Source organism: Dendrobates tinctorius, unplaced genomic scaffold, assembly GCF_039654945.1.
Source record: "Dendrobates tinctorius isolate UK_male_01 unplaced genomic scaffold, ASM3965494v1 ptg000059l, whole genome shotgun sequence".
NCBI classification, from domain to species: Eukaryota; Metazoa; Chordata; class Amphibia; order Anura; family Dendrobatidae; genus Dendrobates; species Dendrobates tinctorius.
The window spans coordinates 3,559,632-3,578,543 of NW_027361727.1; the positions used below are offsets into that span (position 1 = coordinate 3,559,632).

Consider the following 18,912-nt stretch of genomic DNA (forward strand, 5'->3'; position numbering starts at 1 on the left):
AATATCCTGCCCCGTGACCAAGTGTATAAGGCCAAGAACCACGATCCAGAATATTTGCAGGCAAGAGCATGTCCACATCATATGTAAAATGTCCGCATTATCTATCGTGCACTTAGGGCACCTCGAATCCAACCGCAACCCTCTACTGAATAACCATTCGGGAGACCTGTATGTCCTATAGAGGATATATAGCTGAGACAGGCGGCCAGGCTCACTAAGAGATAATCTGGGAATCATCTGTAGAATCGAGTCCCACTGTTCCGCTGATATCGTACCCAGCTGTTGTTCCCACTTTGTCAGTGCGCCAATGGGATGCCTTGACAGGACCTGTCCAAGTAAGCCACCATACACCATTGAAATCAGTCCCCTGGTGGACCCCTGCATACCAAGCCTATGGATAATGACATCGTGGTGTATGGTTAGGTCAACTTTTTTGCTCTGCACCATGTACGCGTGACGCAGCTGCAAATATTGATAAAACATAGAGCGTTGGAGGGGAAATTCCCGTTCCAATTGCTCGAAAGTTTTAAAAACCCCTCCCTCCACCAGCTGCGACACCCACCATATGCCAATCCGCCTCCAGTGAGCAAAGCCTCTGAGCGTTTTCATGCATGGCAAATGCTGATTGTCCCATATGGGGGAGTACTTTGTAAGACCGCGTATTCCTCTCAGCTGCCTCAGCTTATCCCATACCCTAACCATTAGAAGCACCGTAGGGAACCTGAATGCAAGGGATCGAAATCTACCCGACTCCAGACTCGACACCAGTGATCCCCGCCCCACTAGGAATTGAAGGATCCTCTGACCTCCCACCAAATCCACCAACTCGCCCTCCATTCCTCCTGCTACATGCTGGCATTGGGAAGACAGAAAATAAAGCCATGGGTTGGGCAACGCAAGTCCCCCCTCATCTTTAGGTTTTTGCAAGTGTTCAAGTTTAATTCTCGCGCCTTGTTTCAGCCAGATAAGCTCTCTAAAAATCATATTAATTTTATGAAACCTGTTCTGGGGAAGCCAGACAGGGGAGTTATGGAGGACATATAAGAGTTGCAGCATAACTACCATCTTCAACAGATTCACTCTTCCCACAACAGAGAGGTGTAACTTTGCCCAGGCCTTAACCTTCTGTTTGATCCTGTCCAACAACGGAAGATTTAGGCTCTCATAGTCTGTCAGCTTATTGGATATCCTTATGCCCAAATATTGGAGGGACGTTGCAACCGGCACACCTACCACACTGCAGGAGCTTGAGTCCAGTGGGAGGAGCGCAGACTTCTCCCAGTTAATAACCAGACCCGAGACCTCCCCAAATGCCCCAAGAAGTGTCATCGTGTTTTGTAATGATCTGTCCGCGTCCGCTAAAAATAACAACAGGTCATCCGCATATAATGCTACCTTCTCCTCATGCTCCCCATACCGGAATCCCTCTATGCTAGCATCCAATCTTACCCTGGAGGCCAATGGCTCCACCGCGAGAGCAAACAGCAGCGGGGATAAAGGGCATCCCTGCCTTGTTCCTCTATGAAGCAAGAAAGGATTAGACAACTGACCATTAGCCCTCAGCCGAGCACTCGGCTCCGAGTACAAGAGCTTGACCCAGCCAATAAATCCCGGGCCAAAGCCCATACAGTGAAGCGTCGCCCATAAATAGTCCCACTCCACACTATCAAATGCCTTAGCGGCGTCTAGGGACAGAACCACCCTCTTCCTGGCATTATCAGCCCTCACCTGCATATTCAGATATAATCTCCTAATATTCATAGCCGTCGATTTGTTGGGCATAAACCCCGTCTGATCGGGGTGTATTAACACAGCTACTACCTTTGAGAGTCGAATGGCCAGGACCTTCGCTAAAAGTTTAATGTCTAGCGTCAACAGGGAGATGGGCCTATACGACGCGGGCAGAGTTGGGTCCTTATCCTTTTTCAACAACACGGCAATAACAGCTTCTCGCATAGACGGTGGGAGAACACCCCGTTCCAAACTATCGTTAAACACTGTCAATAGAGCAGGGAGCAACACCGTCCTATACCGTTTGTACACCTCAGCTGGCAACCCATCTACCCCAGGTGCCTTACCATTGGACATGGTTCCCAGAGCCTCCTCCAACTCGTCCAGACTTCGAGGTCTATCTAGAAAGTGTCTGTCCTCAGGAGTCAGCCTTGGGAGACCGGCAGCCTCCAAAAAGGCAACAACATCCTCTGTCGGGGCCCTAGCATGTGAGGAATATAAGTCAGCATAAAAAGTCTCCAGAATTTTTAAAATCCCCGGTGCGTCAGTGAGTAGTCGCCCATTCACATCCTGAAGACCCGCTATAGTTGCAGACCCTCTCTGTGCCGATGTCACGACAGAAAGCAAATGCCCCACACTTTCCGCACTCTCAAAATATTGAGTAGATTGAAACAGCCGTTTTTGCGCCGCCGCCTCTAATGTCTGTTTGGTCACCTTTGACTGCGCCTCCCCCAATCGCTTCCGAGTGTCAGGCGTGCTCTGTGCTGCAAGGGTCCTTTCCGCGTCCTCCAGTTCCCTGAACACAAGTTGTGATTTTGCCCTGGAGGCGGTCTTTATTTTAGAAATCTCTCGTATGTACATTCCCCTTAAGTACGCCTTTAAGGCCTCCCAAACGATCCCACTAGAAGCCGAGCCTCTATTAAAACTAAGATATTCCTGCAACTCAGGGATAAAGCCGTCATTCCTATCGATTAGCTGCAGCCAAAACGGGTTGAGGCGCCAGAGAGGTCTATCATTCCTCCTGTTCCCGCCCCCCCCAAGCATGACTGAAACAGGCGAATGATCAGATACCGTTCGCGCCAGATATTTAACCTCTAAAAAGTTTTTCCAAGCATAAGATCATCACCCAGGGCCAGATCGATGCGAGACAGGGAGGAGTGAGTAGAGGAGAAGCACGAGAACTGACGGACACCAGGGTTACAGCATCTCCACAAGTCGGTCAAAGCTATCTCCCGCACGAGCACCCCAAATGGCGTAAGATTACCTCCCAGCCTCAGAGGCTCATGGCCACCCCTGTCCCAATGTGAATCCAGAAAATTATTAAAATCTCCCACCACCATATGCGGAACCCCCGGAAAATCTCTCAGAATGGCAAGAACTTTATAGATAACTCTACTGCTATAAGGCGGAGGTATATATATAGATATCAACACCAGTGGGGTGGAAAAGATTGTACAAGATAGAAGGACAAATTGCCCCTCTGTGTCCACCACTACCCGGTGACACTTAAATTGAGTCCTGGAGTGAATCAATATACTAACCCCCCTAGAGTATTGGGAATGAGTAGAGTGAAAGCCCGCCTGTACCCATCTCTTATCCAGGATTCCCAGCGTCTCCTGTGTGAGATGCGTCTCCTGCAAACAAACAACCTCCGGCTTCTGGTCCGTTATGAAGGAGAATATGTCATGTCGTTTTACCGGCGACTTCAACCCCCTGATATTCCAACTAAGTATCTTAAAATCAGCCATTATCGTACCATAGCATATTGCCTACCATCTCCCCCCCGGCCGTACCATAGCCAATATTGAAATGTACAAGTATGCCAAAGGACATTTTTGAACCCAATCCCTCCCCCCAAAGAACACCCTCCAACAATTCCTAGGGCTGAACCAAGGGTGCAAAAAGTAAGGGTACTGTCGAACCCTTCCACCCCATTCAGCAGGTGCTTCAGTTCCTTTTCACTACCCGCATTTGACAGGATATAACCCCACAGCACTTTGCATTTTCCCTTATCCGTATTCAGACCAAGGCCCCATAAGGACCACAAATTCTTAAAAAAACAGCATATAACAGAATAATAAAAGAATAAATAAAAATATAACTTCTTAGGCAGTCCATTGCCTCAGGACCGCAGACTTCAACCGCAAGGCTCCATAATAACTGAGCAGGCCAAGATACCATCAGCCACATTCCTGCTCCTTCCTCTCCTTCCTAAACTGTCGCTCGTTAAGGTCCAACCAGTCCACGGCTTCCCTGGGGTCCAGAAAAAAGTGGATTTTATTCCAGGCCTCAACACGCAGTTTAGCCGGGAAAAACATGGAGTACTTGACGCCACAGGCTCTCAGACGCTTCTTGATGTCTATGAACTTCGCTCTCATCTTCTGAACCTCGCGAAAAGTCCGGGTAAAAGGAGACTCTGGATCCTTCTATTGTAAGGTCAGGGTGTTCTCTTGAGTATCTAAGGATAACGTTTCTGTCCCTGTAATGGAGGATTTTAGCCAGCACAGGTCTTGGTGGATGACCAGGGAGGGGGGGCCGAGTCGGGACTCTGTGTGCTCTTTCCACTGCATATAGGTGTGTTAGATTGTCCACACCTACTGTTTCTTTAAGCCATGTTTCAATAAAGGCAGTAGGATTCTTTCCCTCACAGCGCTCTGGCATGCCCACAATACGAACATTATTCCGTCTGGATCTATTTTCAAGGTCGTCAGTTTTAGCCCAGACAGCGGCCATATCCTTCTTCAGCTCTGTACAATACTGTCCTGAGTCAGAGGCCGAATTTTCCACAGCACCCATACGTTTTTCCAGCTGGCTTGTTCTGTCTCTAACACTGTGCAGTTCATGTCGCACAGTCTGCATGGACTCCTGCAGAAAGCCCAGTTGTGTCAGGACATGTGAGATCGCAGTCCCACAGTGTACCACTGCCAGCATTACATCTTTGTTGGTGGGCTCGTCTGGAACTTGTAATTGCAAGGCTGTGAGGTGCTGTTTATTTCTTTCCACCAGATCACTCCAGCTAGGCTCAGCTCCCTTCCCCCCCTGCACTCTGGCATGGGCAGCCTCCTCCTCCTCCCCCATTCCCGGGCTCATGTCCTCTGCCACAGTCTCCTGGTCCATATCAGAGTCCTGAAGAGACTCCTGTTCTGCCTCGGCCGTGCGGGCAAAGCGCTGCAGCCTGGCCGCCACTGCCCTGTTCCTAGCCGCGCTGTCTTCTGCGGCCTCCTCTAAGGCGCGCGCTGTGGCGGCGCCGCCATCTTGGCTCCCTGCGCCGTCCTCTCCTGCCACCCTTCTCTGACCTCTTTTCCCCATATCCTGGGGTGAAGCAGCGATCTCCGGTGCCCCGCGGTGTCTACCGACTCCGATGCAGCCTCCAGGGGTTATACTAGCCGTGCTGTGGGGACGGAACAGCTAAATTAATCAGGTATATGCGGGAACTCAGCGGGCACACGTCTTCCTCACATGCCGCTCAGGCCACGCCCCCCAATATATCCTTTGTTGGCAATGACAGAGGTCAAACGTTTTCTGTAAGTCTTCACAAGGTTGCCACACACTGTTGTTGGTATGTTGGCCCATTCCTCCATGCAGATCTCCTCTAGAGCAGTGATGTTTTTGGCTTTTCGCTTGGCAACACGGACTTTCAACTCCCTCCAAAGGTTTTCTATAGGGTTGAGATCTGGAGACTGGCTAGGCCACTCCAGGACCTTGAAATGCTTCTTACGAAGCCACTCCTTCGTTGCCCTGGCGGTGTGCTTTGGATCATTGTCATGTTGAAAGACCCAGCCACGTTTCATCTTCAATGCCCTTGCTGATGGAAGGAGGTTTGCACTCAAAATCTCACGATACATGGCCCCATTCATTCTTTCATGTACCCGGATCAGTCGTCCTGGCCCCTTTGCAGAGAAACAGCCCCAAAGCATGATGTTTCCACCACCATGCTTTACAGTAGGTATGGTGTTTGATGGATGCAACTCAGTATTCTTTTTCCTCCAAACACGACAAGTTGTGTTTCTACCAAACAGTTCCAGTTTGGTTTCATCAGACCATAGGACATTCTCCCAAAACTCCTCTGGATCATCCAAATGCTCTCTAGCAAACTTCAGATGGGCCCGGACATGTACAGGCTTAAGCAGTGGGACACGTCTGGCACTGCAGGATCTGAGTCCATGGTGGCGTAGTGTGTTACTTATGGTAGGCCTTGTTACATTGGTCCCAGCTCTCTGCAGTTCATTCACTAGGTCCCCCCGCGTGGTTCTGGGATTTTTGCTCACCGTTCTTGTGATCATTCTGACCCCACGGGGTGGGATTTTGCGTGGAGCACCAGATCGAGGGAGATTATCAGTGGTCTTGTATGTCTTCCATTTTCTAATTATTGCTCCCACAGTTGATTTCTTCACTCCAAGCTGGTTGGCTATTGCAGATTCAGTCTTCCCAGCCTGGTGCAGGGCTACAATTTTGTTTCTGGTGTCCTTTGACAGCTCTTTGGTCTTCACCATAGTGGAGTTTGGAGTCAGACTGTTTGAGGGTGTGCACAGGTGTCTTTTTATACTGATAACAAGTTTAAACAGGTGCCATTACTACAGGTAATGAGTGGAGGAAAGAGGAGACTCTTAAAGAAGAAGTTACAGGTCTGTGAGAGCCAGAAATCTTGATTGCTTGTTTCTGACCAAATACTTATTTTCCACCATAATATGCAAATAAAATTAAAAAAAAACAGACAATGTGATTTTCTGGATTTTTTTTTCTCAGTTTGTCTCCCATAGTTGAGGTCTACCTATGATGTAAATTACAGACGCCTCTCATCTTTTTAAGTGGTGGAACTTGCACTATTGCTGACTGACTAAATACTTTTTTTCCCAACTGTACATTACATTACTGATCCTGAGTTACATCCTGTATTATACCCCAGAGCTGCACTCACTATTCTAATGGTGCAGTCACTGTGTATATACATTATATTACTGATCCTGTACTGATCCTGAGTTCCATCAAGTATTATACTCCATAGCTGCACTTCTGCTTCACAACTGAAATCGCCCAATTCTTCTTGCTTGCCTAGGTTTTGTGCAGAGCTCATTCTTATTATTTCAGTTCTGGGCAGTATACGGTAATCTGTACACACAAAGTGGCTGATAACAGAGAATAATAGACTGTGTATAGAAGAGCTGAAAGCAATCTGCCCATAGATAAAATGGCTGTAAACAAAGGGCAATAGATTGTTTCCACCTGTCACACTGTCCTCCTTGTCCCTCCCTGAAATGACTGATAACAGGGGGCAATAGTCTCATTCTACTGAATGGGAGGAAGGGATTAGTCTTAGGCTTGTGTGTTAGGAGTGGGTCACTGAATGACTCGGTGTCATGATCCAAGGTGGATCTGACAGTTTAAAATGGAAAGTTGAACTTTTTTTCCTTTGGCTAGGTGCCAAAGTGGGTTGATTGGCCCCGGTGGCCATTAGAATTATTACACGTGGTGTTTCATTCTAAGTTGCCCAGTGGTGGTGAGTGGTATCGCACCTTAGTTTTAGGGTTAATGTGCACGCAATTACAAATCAGGTGTTAGGCTCTATAAAAGGGAGCCAGGTTTGTTCAATCATTGTTGGTGATATTGTGTGTTAGTCATTCACAAGGAGGCCTGGGTGAAAGAAGGAGCTGAACATGAGTCCTGCGCAGCCCAGCCAGAGGAGACGAGTGGCAGCTAGGTGGTCTGCAAGAAGGGCTGGCATGGTGTGGTGGAGTCACAGTTTATGGTGTTGGCAGGAAGTGCTTGCATGCATGGCTTGGTGGAGTGACGACTATGGAGAGAGTTGCACTCAGCATGCTGGACTTGGTTGCTGAAGACTGGACTCGAGCATGCTGGACTTTTTGGAAGAAGCTGGACTCATCTTTGGGACTCTGTTTACTGGGAAGCTGGAACTGGTGGTGGACTCTGCTCCAAGGCTGCACTATGGTGAAGAATCCGGTTATGGTGATGGATCCGGGTGGAGAAGATGCACACAGGTGGTGGGCTCTGTTGCTAGGAGCGTGCGCAACAGAGCAAAGCTAAGTGGTATTTCCCCTGTTTTGTCATCTTTCCTCATGTGTGTTTTAGTGCAGTGGTGGGATTAGTTTCCGCACGGACCAATTCCCTAGTGAGGGTTTAGGTCAGGGCGAGCTAGGTGTTTTAGGTTCCTGTTGCGCGCCCGATGCGGAACCGGCATAGGGAACGTTAGGAGTGCAGGGACACTGGCTCAGGGGAGCTCAGGAGGTCTCCACTTCCCTATTCCCTATCGCAGGGCCCACCATTGTTAATGTTTCCCAGGTTCCCCCTTTATTATTTAAATTCGCCTTACTGGAGGCGGGGTTTCCAGACTTGTATATACGTGTAATATCTAAATTCGCCAGTTGGAGGCGGTGTATCCAGCTGCACGTCTTATTATTTAAATTCGCCCCACTGGAGGCGGTGTATGCAGGGTCACGTGTGTCATATGGGTTCGCCTTGCGGTACTCGCTGCGTCCAGACACACGTGACCGTGACACTCGGGGCTCGTAGCCGGATGTCCGTGTCCTGTATCTGTGATTCAATTACAACGACTGCAGAAACCGAGGAGAAAAGATGAATAATTATTCTCCCTCGCAGGTAAAATTAACAAAGTGCTGATTGGACAGAAATTGCTCGTCATCGTAAATCAGAGGATTCATGGCTCCGACATCTGTGTCCTTCTCGATTCACTGCCCCAGAATCATTTGTCACCGGGTAACAACTCACGTGGAGGGAGACCCAGGACAAGGCCGAGCCGATTACAAATCCCCAGCCATAAAAAAAGAGGCTAAAAGGACATCCAGAAAATAACCTCTCCCAACACCATGCTGGACCTCCCCTCCTGGATGTAATCTGTATGTAAAGACGTCGGAAAACGCTGTAACAGTGACATATTGTCATCACATGTGCGACATGTATCAGTCGGTAAATGGGATTATGGTCATCTAAAGCTGAATGTGTGGGTGTGTATGTATAGGATTGGCATCTGCACCGTCGCAGCTACAGCCACAAAATTTTGCACAGCCACACGTCTGGACCCCGAGAGCGTCATAGGCTATGTTGTGAGGCGAAATTTTAACCCCGCGCGTTCCAATTCACCAAACAATTTGGCCTATCATTCTTATCATTTCTATGGTGTTATTGTCCTTCTGTAAAGCTGGAAATAACACAATTTATTACCTTGCCAACACAGACCACCCTCTGACACAGACTGCAGGGGGAGCCCAGTATCACACAGGATAGGATTAGATACACGGCTGAGCAGTCAGTATCACACAGGATAGGATTAGATACACAGCTCAGCAGTCAGTATCACACAGGATAGGATTAAATACACGGCTCAGCAGTCAGTATCACACAGGATAGGATTAGATACACTGCTTAGCAGTCAGTATCACACAGGATAGGATTAGATACACGGCTGATCAGTCAGTAACACACAGGATAGGATTAGGTACACGGCTCAGCAGATAGTATCACACAGAATAGGATTAGATACACGGCTCAGCAGACGGTATCACACAGGATAGGATTAGATACACGGCTCAGCAGTCAGTATCACACAGGATAGGAATAGATACACGGCTCATCAGAAAGTATCACACAGGAGAGGATTAGGTACATAGCTCAGCAGACATTATCACACAGGACAGGGTTAGATACACAGCTCAGAAACAGGATGTGCCAAAGGAGAGGACATTTTCATTCCAAGAATTCCACTCATTCCATCTGATTTGTTTTTTGATTTTAAATGTCTCCAGTTTCCAGTTCTATTTGCAATGTCCATTAACAATGCTCAGGGACAGTCCTTGAAAGCAGTAGGGATCGATTTGCAATCTCCATGCTTTTCTCATGGTCAACTTTACGTGGTCTGTTCAAGAGTTGGAACTGCCAAAAATATGTTCATCTTTGCACCGAAAGGAAAAACCAAAAATCTTGAATGAGTTGAAAATAAAATACTATCAATACTTGGGTAATCGTTTAGTTAATTTGTGTTGCAAATCTGTAGTGTTGAATATATGATGTGAAATGTTTTTATGGGCAATATAATCATTATAATTTGTTATAACTAACCACAGTTGGTTACTATGCCCAGGCAACGCTGGGCTCTACAGCTAGTATACTATAACTGGAGATTATAGAACAGTTGCGTGTTATTATTATAGCAGATACAATTACTGGATATTAGAACAACTGGAAATTATTTTTATAAAGTAACAGTCACAGAAGGATATTATTATAGTTGGATATTATGCAGCAATTGTATCTATATGACACTCAGGTATTTGGATATGATGGCTATTCTATATCAAGATTTTCGATACGTCCAATAGCCGTCAGTGAATGCCAATACTTGTCTCTCTATTCAGATATGCGTCTGTGAGAATAAGTGATTTCAATCCAAAATTCGATGACTGGAGACAGATCGGTCCTGCCACTTTGTTAAAGAAGCACTCCTCCTCATCTAAAAGTTTTCATCCTCTCAGTGCTGTGTACTTACAATTGCTCATTTTGCCTTTCTACCAAGCTAATTCTTCTCTTTTCTCTGCTCTATGTAGAAACAGGAAGTCTCTGGTCCCTGCATTTATCATTCCCTCATCACCTCCTAACCCAGCTACTCCCTCCTCCCCAGTCATAGAAAGTTGCAGTGACTCATTACTCATACAGGGAAAATTGTCCTCCTGTTACTACATAGAGCTTAGAAGGATTCAGCTAGTCGGTTTTTAGTTACATGATGTCATAGACCTAATGGAAAGGACAATAATGAGCTGGGTAGAAAGGCAAAATGAGCAATTGTAAGTACACAGGGCTATATACTATGATGATGGCAATATATTAAGAGGATAAAAACTTTGATGGGATGAGGAGGGCTTTGTTAAAGGGAACCTGTCATCAGGTATCTCGATACGACTTTCAGGGCTTATCTACAACATTCTAAAGCCCTGACTGGTCAAGAGGCCTCATGATGGGGGCAATACGCGCCATTAGCCAAAAAAGAGTAATATGACAGTACAATGATCCAACCTCGAAATTAGAGGATTTTTACTATATTTTTTGGAAGGGACAAGCAACTGGGATCTGTGGCCCTGCAAAAAAATATAGATAAAAGTGCCAGTAGATTACCCTGCGCCATTGTTACACAGAAGCACGTGTTACCAACCACAGAACCACCCAAGTCGGATTCTGGATCATTATTCCCGAATCTGGAGACATTTTTTGCACCCTCCTCTCTTTCTCGCCCGTTGTCACCCACTGACCCCACAGAGCGGTTTTTATACATGAGCACCATTGTGCGTGCAGTTTTCAGCCGGCGGAGCCCACACCTGAGCGCACGCTCCTCGTCTCAGACCTTCCACATGGCGCTGACTGATAGAACGGAGAATCACAATGGCCAATTACGAGCTTGTGTGCGATTGTTCACGTCTTTAATTGAATTTCTCACATAATTCCAGTCGGCTGCCTTTGTTCTGACGTTGCCTGGGAGCACATTACAGCACAATGGCGCTGCAGTGATGAGCGAGCATCGAGAGTCATTAAAGCAATGCAGTGGAACGTGGTACAATGGACTGGGAGCCGTGCTGAGGGAATGGAAGAACTGCATTGAGACGTGTCAGCATTAAATGAAAGACAGACAGCCCCGCCGCCTCGTAAAGACGCCCAACCGGCAGAAATGTAACATGCGCCGGGATAGAGGGATGGGGGAGGTGATGGCTCTGGATTGAGAATTCACTCTGCATTTACATTGTATCGATTCCAGCTTGTAAAGATGGGAAACATAGTAATCACAGTAATTATAGGGAACGCTCAGTAGTAATTAGGATTATTTAACGACCTTCTAGCAGAGAACTCATTATAGAAGTTGGAATCATGTACGGCAGGGGACAGGGAGGGGGTCCATATATAAACTTTGCAGCATTTTTTCAACATCTGCTTAAAACTTTTTCACATTATCTGTAAATATATATATTTTAAACTTACGGTCGTGTGAATAAAAGATTATAGTTCGTTGTTGCATTAATGCTGCAAAAGTAAGCATGTTTTCACAGATAGAAATGTTAATATATTTTTATCTAACAAAATGCGAAGTGAATAAAGAGGAGAGAAATCTAAATCCCATCAATATTTAGTGAGCGCCCTTTGCCTTCATTAATTCTTATAGATACACTTGTCACTTGCACACAGACTGTAAATGATCTCAGCAGAAAGTTGTTCCAAACATCTTGGAGACCTGACCCCAGATCTTCAGTGTATGAGGCTTGTGCAAATCCTTCTGTTTCTTCATGTGATCCCAGACACAATGGATGAGGTGAGATGATGTGAGATCAGGGCTCTGCGGGGGCCGGATCATCACTTCCCAGACTCCTTGCTCTTAGTGACATTGGCTGGATCTTTGGGGTCGTTGTCCGGCTGCAGAATAAATTTGGAGCTAATCAGACGCCTTTCTCATGGTATTACATGATGGATAAGTATCTGCCTGTGTTTAATCCTGACCAAATTGCCAATTTCATTTGCTGAAACGCAGCCCCAAACATACAGGATTCCCCACCATGCCTTACTGTTACTGTGTACTCCCATTATTGTGCAGCCCTTTGGTGAACAAATTGCCATCTGTTACAGGCAAATAGTCTTAGTTACTCACCGGTTAACGGTATTTTTCGGAGTCCATGACAGCACCATCTGAGAGAGGGGATCCACCCTTCTTAGGAACAGGAAAAACCTACAGATACAAAAGGGCGGCACCTCTCCCACGCATCAGTTGGATTACAGAGTATAAAAAGAGGACCTCCAAGGTTAATGCATAATTATATGTACAACAATATCAACACTTAAATCTTTATCACCCATGGATATGTACAAAGGGAAGACGTGCACACCCAAATTAACTAAGGGAAGGGAATCTATGGGTGCTGTCATGGACTCCGAAAAATACCGTTAACCGGTGAGTAACTAAGACTTTATTCGGTCGTCCATGACAGCACCACCTGAGAGAATTACAGAGAGTAATCACTACTTTAGGGGGGGACTACAGCCTGCAGAACCCTGTTACCGAAGGAGAGGTCTGCAGAGGCACCCAAGTCTAGTCTATAATGACTATAAAAAGTGCTCGGAGAGGACCAAGTGGCCGCCTTACAAATCTGGTCGATGGAGACTTCCGACCTCTCGGCCCACGAGGTTGCCACGGCTCTGGTGGAATGCGCCTTCAATTTCTCCGGAGCTACTCTACCTTTTGAGGCATAAGCTAACGAGATTGCTTCTCTAATCCACCTGGCTAGTGTACTTTTGGACACCCTAAGACCTTTCCTAGGGCCTTGGTAGGAGACAAAGAGAGCATTGTCTTTCTTCCAGGGATCGGTAGCTGCTAGATACTCCAAGAGGCATCTCCTAACATCTAAAGTGTGTAGCTTCTCCTCTTTCTCATTAGTTGGTTTAGGGAGGAAGGATGGAAGGACTATTTCCTGCGACCTATGAAAGCTGGAGGCTACTTTTGGTAAATACGCTGGGTCGGGTCTAAGTATTACCCTATCCTCCTTTACCTGAAGAAAAGGTGGGCGCCTAGACAATGCCTGAATGTCGCTTACCCTACGGGCTGACGTTATGGCTATTAGGAAAGCTATTTTGAGGGACAGGCTCCTAATAGAGGCCGACAAGATGGGTTCAAATGGCGCTTCTGTCATAGCTGTGAGGACTAGGTTCAAATCCCATGGCGTGAGTCTATTCTTTACTATTGGTCTGGATCTACTCGCTGCTTTGATAAATCTTTTGACCCAATAATTAGCCGCGATGTTGCAGCTAAAGAGGGCCCCTAAGGCGGATACCTGTACTTTAAGGGTACTGGTGGAGAGACCCAAGTCCAGCCCTTTTTGTAAAAATTCCAAGATCTGGCCTATGGGGACGGAATCACCAGTATTTACATTTGAGCTTTCGAGGAACCTTTTCCAAATTCTGACGTAAATCTTAGTTGTCACTACTTTCCTACTTTTTAGTAGAGTGTCAATTAGGTCTGGAGAGAAGCCTTTACTTTCTAGCAGTGACCGCTCAAATTCCACGCCGTGAGATGTAGGCCAGCCACCTGAGGGTGGAAGACCGGGCCCTGGGACAGAAGGTCCGGGATGTCCGGGAGAACCCAAGGATCGTCTACCGACATGATCCTGAAGTTCGAAAACCATGCTCTTCTGGGCCAGAACGGGGCGATGACTATGACCCTTGCCCTGTCTTTCCTGATCTTCCTCAACACTAGAGGAAGTAGAGATAGGGGAGGAAAGGCGTAGGCTAGCCTGAAGTCCCATTTTATCAGAAGCGCATCTACTGCCAGAGGAGTCTCCCTGGGGTTTAGGGAGCAAAACTGTGTCGTTTTCGAGTTCTCCTTGGTGGCGAATAGATCCACCTCTGGCTGACCCCATCTCTGCACAATCTGAACGAAAATGGAGGTGTTTAAGGCCCACTCTCCTTGTTTTAACAGATTGCGGCTTAGGAAATCTGCCGCAATGTTCTCTTTCCCTCTTATGTGAAGAGCCGTGAGAGATAAAAAATGACGCTCTGCTAGCTGGAACAACTGTCCTGCCACCTTCATCAGAGTTCTGGATCGAGTTCCGCCTTAGTGGTTGATATAGGCCACGGCCACTCGATTGTCCGATAGAACTCGTACGTGATGGCCCTGTAGATACATAAGGAGCTCTTTAGCTGCGAGTACTACCGCTGTTAATTCTTTCAAATTAGAAGACATTTGTATCTGATCTCGTTCCCATAGGCCCTGGACCAGAATTTCTTCCATATGCGCCCCCCAACCGGAAGGACTTGCATCCGTGGTGACCACGCGGGTAATGTTATACTCCCAAGGGATCCCTCTAGACAAGTTATTTCTTTCTAGCCACCATTCCAGGGACTCTATTGTGTTTCTAGATAAGGTCAGTCGACCTTCTAAGTTACCCCCAAGAATCCTCTGATACCATAAAACTTCGCCCTGTAGAGTTCTCGTATGAACTTGGGCCCACTGGACTGCGGGAATGCAGGACGAGAGGGAACCCAACAGGGACATGGCATTCCTGAGGGACATGGAGGGGTTGTTGGAGGCGTTCAGGACCCGGCCATGCAGGTGCAGCAGCTTCTCTGGGGGCAGACGGCATTCCTGCTTTTTTGAATCTAGGGTTAGGCCTAGAAATTGTTGAATTTTTAATGGCTGCAAACGGGATTTTTTGATATTAAGTAGCCATCCCAACCGCTCTAGAGCCGCCGTTGTTTTCTGTAACTGTTCTAAACACTGCTCGGCTGAACTGCCTATTATAAGGAGGTCATCTAAATAGGGGACGACTAGAATGTTTAGCTCGCGCAGATGGGCCATCACTTCCCCTAAATGAGTCGTCCGGTTTACGGACAAAGAACAGGGGGGAATAGAAGCCTTTCCCCCTCTCTTCCTCTGGAACTCTCGTCAGGACTTTTTTGTCCAGTAGCTCGAGGACCTCGGTCTCCAGGGCAGCTTGTTCTAGCGGGGAAGATTTGAGTGGAGTTACATTGAAACGATCTTGGGGAACGCAGGCGAACTCTAGGTGCAGTCCTGTAGCTATCACCCCCAGTATCCAGCTGCTATTCGAGATTCTGGCCCAGGCCGGGTAGAAGGCAGATAATCTTCCTCCTACCGGAGCCACTAGTCATTGGGGCGGCTTCTTATTATCCCGTGAAGGACCTTCTTGGCGCCCCCCTCCTCCATACATGAAGCCCGTACCTCTGGTTTTTTTGTTGTCCCATCTGTTCTGATCTCTGGCCTGTCTCCTGCGGGAATACCCTTTCCTAGAAAAGGGACGTCTCCAGGATGTATTCGGCAGACTCGGAAATTTCTTTTTCTCATCCCCGACCTTCTCTAACAGTTCGTCTAGCACGGGGCCGAACAAGTATTCACCCTCACAGGGGATAGAACAGAGACGGGACCTGGCTTGGATATCTCCCGGCCAGCATTTTAACCAGAGGGCTCTTCGGGCCGAATTAGACAAACTTGCAGACCTAGCCGCCATTCTTACTGAGTCCGCCGAGGCATCTGCCAGAAAGGCAGCAGCATTCTGGATAATTGGTAGAGACTTACGGATGGAGGCTCGCGAGGTTCCATCTTTTAGCTGAGAGTCCAATTGATCCAGCCAGACCATCATGGATCTGGCTGCGCACGTGGCTGCTATTGCTGGCCTTAGGGCGCCTGCTGACATCTCCCATGTGCCCTTTAAAAAGGAATCTGCCTTTTTATCTAGGGGGTCTTTAAGGGAGGCCATATCGTCGAAGGGTATAGATGACTTTTTTGAGGCTTTAGCTACCGCTGCATCCAGCTTGGGGGCCTTATCCCATCGACTTACTATTGGGTCCTCAAAGGGGTATCTACGTTTGAAAGCGGGCGGCATAGAACCCCTTTTTTCCGTTTTTTTCCCACTCCCTGTCAATCAGGCTCTGGACTTTTTCGTTTAGTGGAAAAGTCTTTTGTTTTCTGGGGTCTAGACCCCCGAACATAATGTCCTGAGCAGACAGTTCTGTCTTTTTTTCTTCTACCCCCATGGTTGACCTTATGGCTTTAATTAATTTATCCATTTGGTCCAAGGGAAAGCAGAACCGGCTGGAATCCTCTTCGGAAGAAGAAGAGGAGGCCGAGGACTCTGAGGAGATATCTTCCTTCCTAGGGCCGACTGAAGACTCTGAGCCTGAAACACTAGCTCGTCTTCTTTTAGAAGAACCTTCTTTTGATAGGGCTTTTATTTCAGTCCTGATTAATTGCCTCAGGTCTGTAGCGAAGCTTGGTGCTTCTTCCGCTACCTGTATAAATAGGAAAGAGTGTAAGAGTCTGATACTCCACTCACGTTCTACCCCTCATCTCCGTCCCTACCGTCTGTCTCACTCAAGACTGACACAATCTCTTGGGGTGGCCATCTGGTAAGGGGCAACTACAGAGGGCACATTCCTTGTGCTTCTGCTTCCCTGTGGCCTTCTTCCCCTGAGAATCAAACACATAAGGGGACACTGCATCAGGGTACATTCTCGCAGATCTCTTACCCTTGCAGATGAGGACAGGTACCGGATCATGGGGGGCTGCGGGAGGATCCTTTGACCTAGAGGAACTGCTGTGGCTCCGTCCACTTGAACGTCCCTCCTTCCTCTTAGGTTGGTCACTGGGGCGCTTTGCCACGGGCTGCACCTCTTGTGGGTCCATGGGGGCTTCTGTTGTGTCCATCGCTGGGCCTCCAGAAGCACCTCAGCAGCGATGCCTTCTGTCTTAAGAAGGCTCCCCCTCCGGATTAGCAGGACTCTGTCCGGTGTTCGGGCCCCCCATTGAACCGCTCCCCGCGATCCTCCCCCTCCCCTTCAGGTGCCCGGCCCCCTCAGGTGGCGGGCGCGCATCGGCGCGCGTTCACCACAACCGGAAGTCGCCGGCATCCGACTTCCGGTTTCGGCGCTAGGCCCCGCCCCCTTCCCCGCGCGGCAAGCGGCTAGAACTGCGCCGCCGCTCCCTCTGTGGGACACCGCCGGCGGCGCCCGCCCGAACGGACCGCACCTGAGATCCCCTCTCTCAGCTGGTGCTGTCATGGACGACCGAATAAATTTCACATTTTACTCATTGGCCCAGAGCACCTGCTGCTACTTTTGTGCCTCCCAGATTTCTAGGTTTTCATGCATAGTCAAGTCGCTTGGCCTTGTTGGCATGTTGCAGGTCTACTTTTCGGCCATAATTCTTCTATGAAAACCACCGCTGGCCAAATTTACCGAACAGTAGATGGGTTTAGCCGTGTCCCACTGGTTGCTGCCATTAATGAGCTGATGGCACTGCTGGGCATCTTCCGATTTTGAAAAAGAATTAAGTATGATGCGTCTTTTGTCTGCTGCAAGTTTCCTTAGATAACCACGGCATCTACAACGGTGCCCATTTCTTGGTTCATTTTCAAAAGAGCTTCTGCCAAGCTTTTGAAAGCTCTGTCTGCTTTGAAATGTCTGCCTGGGAGAGACCTTGCTGATGAAGTATAACTAACCTGTGTCTTCTAGCTGCGCTCTGTCTTGATATGGTGTATAACATAAAACATGGAAATGTCTTCCACAATCTCACCTTTGTAACAGTTTAAGTGTTCCTCACCCAGTTTTAAGCCTCTTACACAGCTGTTTCTGTTATAGTTAATGTCTGTTTATATGAAAATGAAGATGATCACCTGTTTGGTTACTCATCCACCTTACCACTATCCTACAAAATCCCTGACTGTGTGCAAGTGTACCTAGAAGAATTGATGCAGTTTTGAAGGCAAATGGTAATCACACCAATATGGATCTGATTTCAATTTCTCTTTTGTTAGTCACTTAGTTTGGCAATTGCTTACAAAAAACTATTATAAGGGAACCAGTCATGTCCACTAAAACGTTAGGGATGACCTGCAGCTTAACAGCGTTATAACGCTGCCTGGCTGCAGTACAGAATGTGTGCCTACTGGGAGAAAATGGACTTATTTCAACCAGGAAGCCGCCAGCTTTCAGTCATAGGGACGTGGACATGAGGACTACAGTCATCGCTCACTATATGGTGAACAGTGGTTGTAAGCATGCCTCGGTAGTTTGAGTGACAGCTCGCATCTGTGCCGTCAATGCTATGAGCGACGACTGTGAAAGCCTGTGGCTCCCAGGAGGAATGCAGTTCATTTTCTCCCGGTAGCCGCTCTTTCAGTCCAACAGCAAGACAGCATTGTTAATTTGCAGATTAATTCTATACTTGCAGGCTTATAACATTTTGGTGACTAGCAATCTCCTATGAAGCCCAGTGAGCAACTCCAGCTCTGAGCCTTCTCCATATGCCGTACCCAATGTATGAGGAAAAGATTAGATTGTGGGGCAGTTTGGAATTCAAGGGCATACGTGCTAAAAACTTTTATCCTCTATTCATGGGAGTGATGTAAACACCCAAGCAAAGCAGAGGTCAGAAACTATATATAGATCACCTCTACATGGAACTGTGACCTACTTTATTTATAATGATGGATTCTTAGATGGGATGGAACCTAGACAAACTATCAGTTTCTCAATGGCTAGGTGATCACAGATCTGTAGGTGGGTCCCACCGCTGGAAAATCTACTGTTAAGTCACAATGGGGTCTGAGGTTCCTCACTCTCCTCTGGGTCTCCGATATCTGCAAAGTAGCGGCCATTCATATCCTC

The 18,912-nt window shown here is 47.5% G+C and overlaps 2 protein-coding genes across 3 annotated transcripts in view; both read right to left on the reverse strand.

Moving 5' to 3' along the window:
* Positions 1-18,912, reverse strand: part of PRMT3 (protein arginine methyltransferase 3) — a 127,309-nt gene that overhangs the window by 49,776 nt on the left and 58,621 nt on the right. The gene's annotated exons all lie outside the window — the stretch shown is intronic.
* Positions 11,153-17,037, reverse strand: LOC141092299 (uncharacterized). Its single transcript, XM_073578309.1, has 2 exons — positions 12,389-17,037; positions 11,153-12,156 (listed from the first exon to the last, which is right to left on the reverse strand). Exon 1 carries the CDS (start codon positions 14,148-14,150, stop codon positions 12,762-12,764), a length of 1,389 nt encoding a protein of 462 aa, XP_073434410.1. The 5' UTR covers positions 14,151-17,037; the 3' UTR covers positions 11,153-12,156; positions 12,389-12,761.

Excerpts from the sequence above, each read along its gene's own strand:
- LOC141092299 (XM_073578309.1), bottom strand. The coding sequence starts at position 14,150 with ATGGGGTCAGCCAGAGGTGGATCTATTCGCCACCAAGGAGAACTCGAA.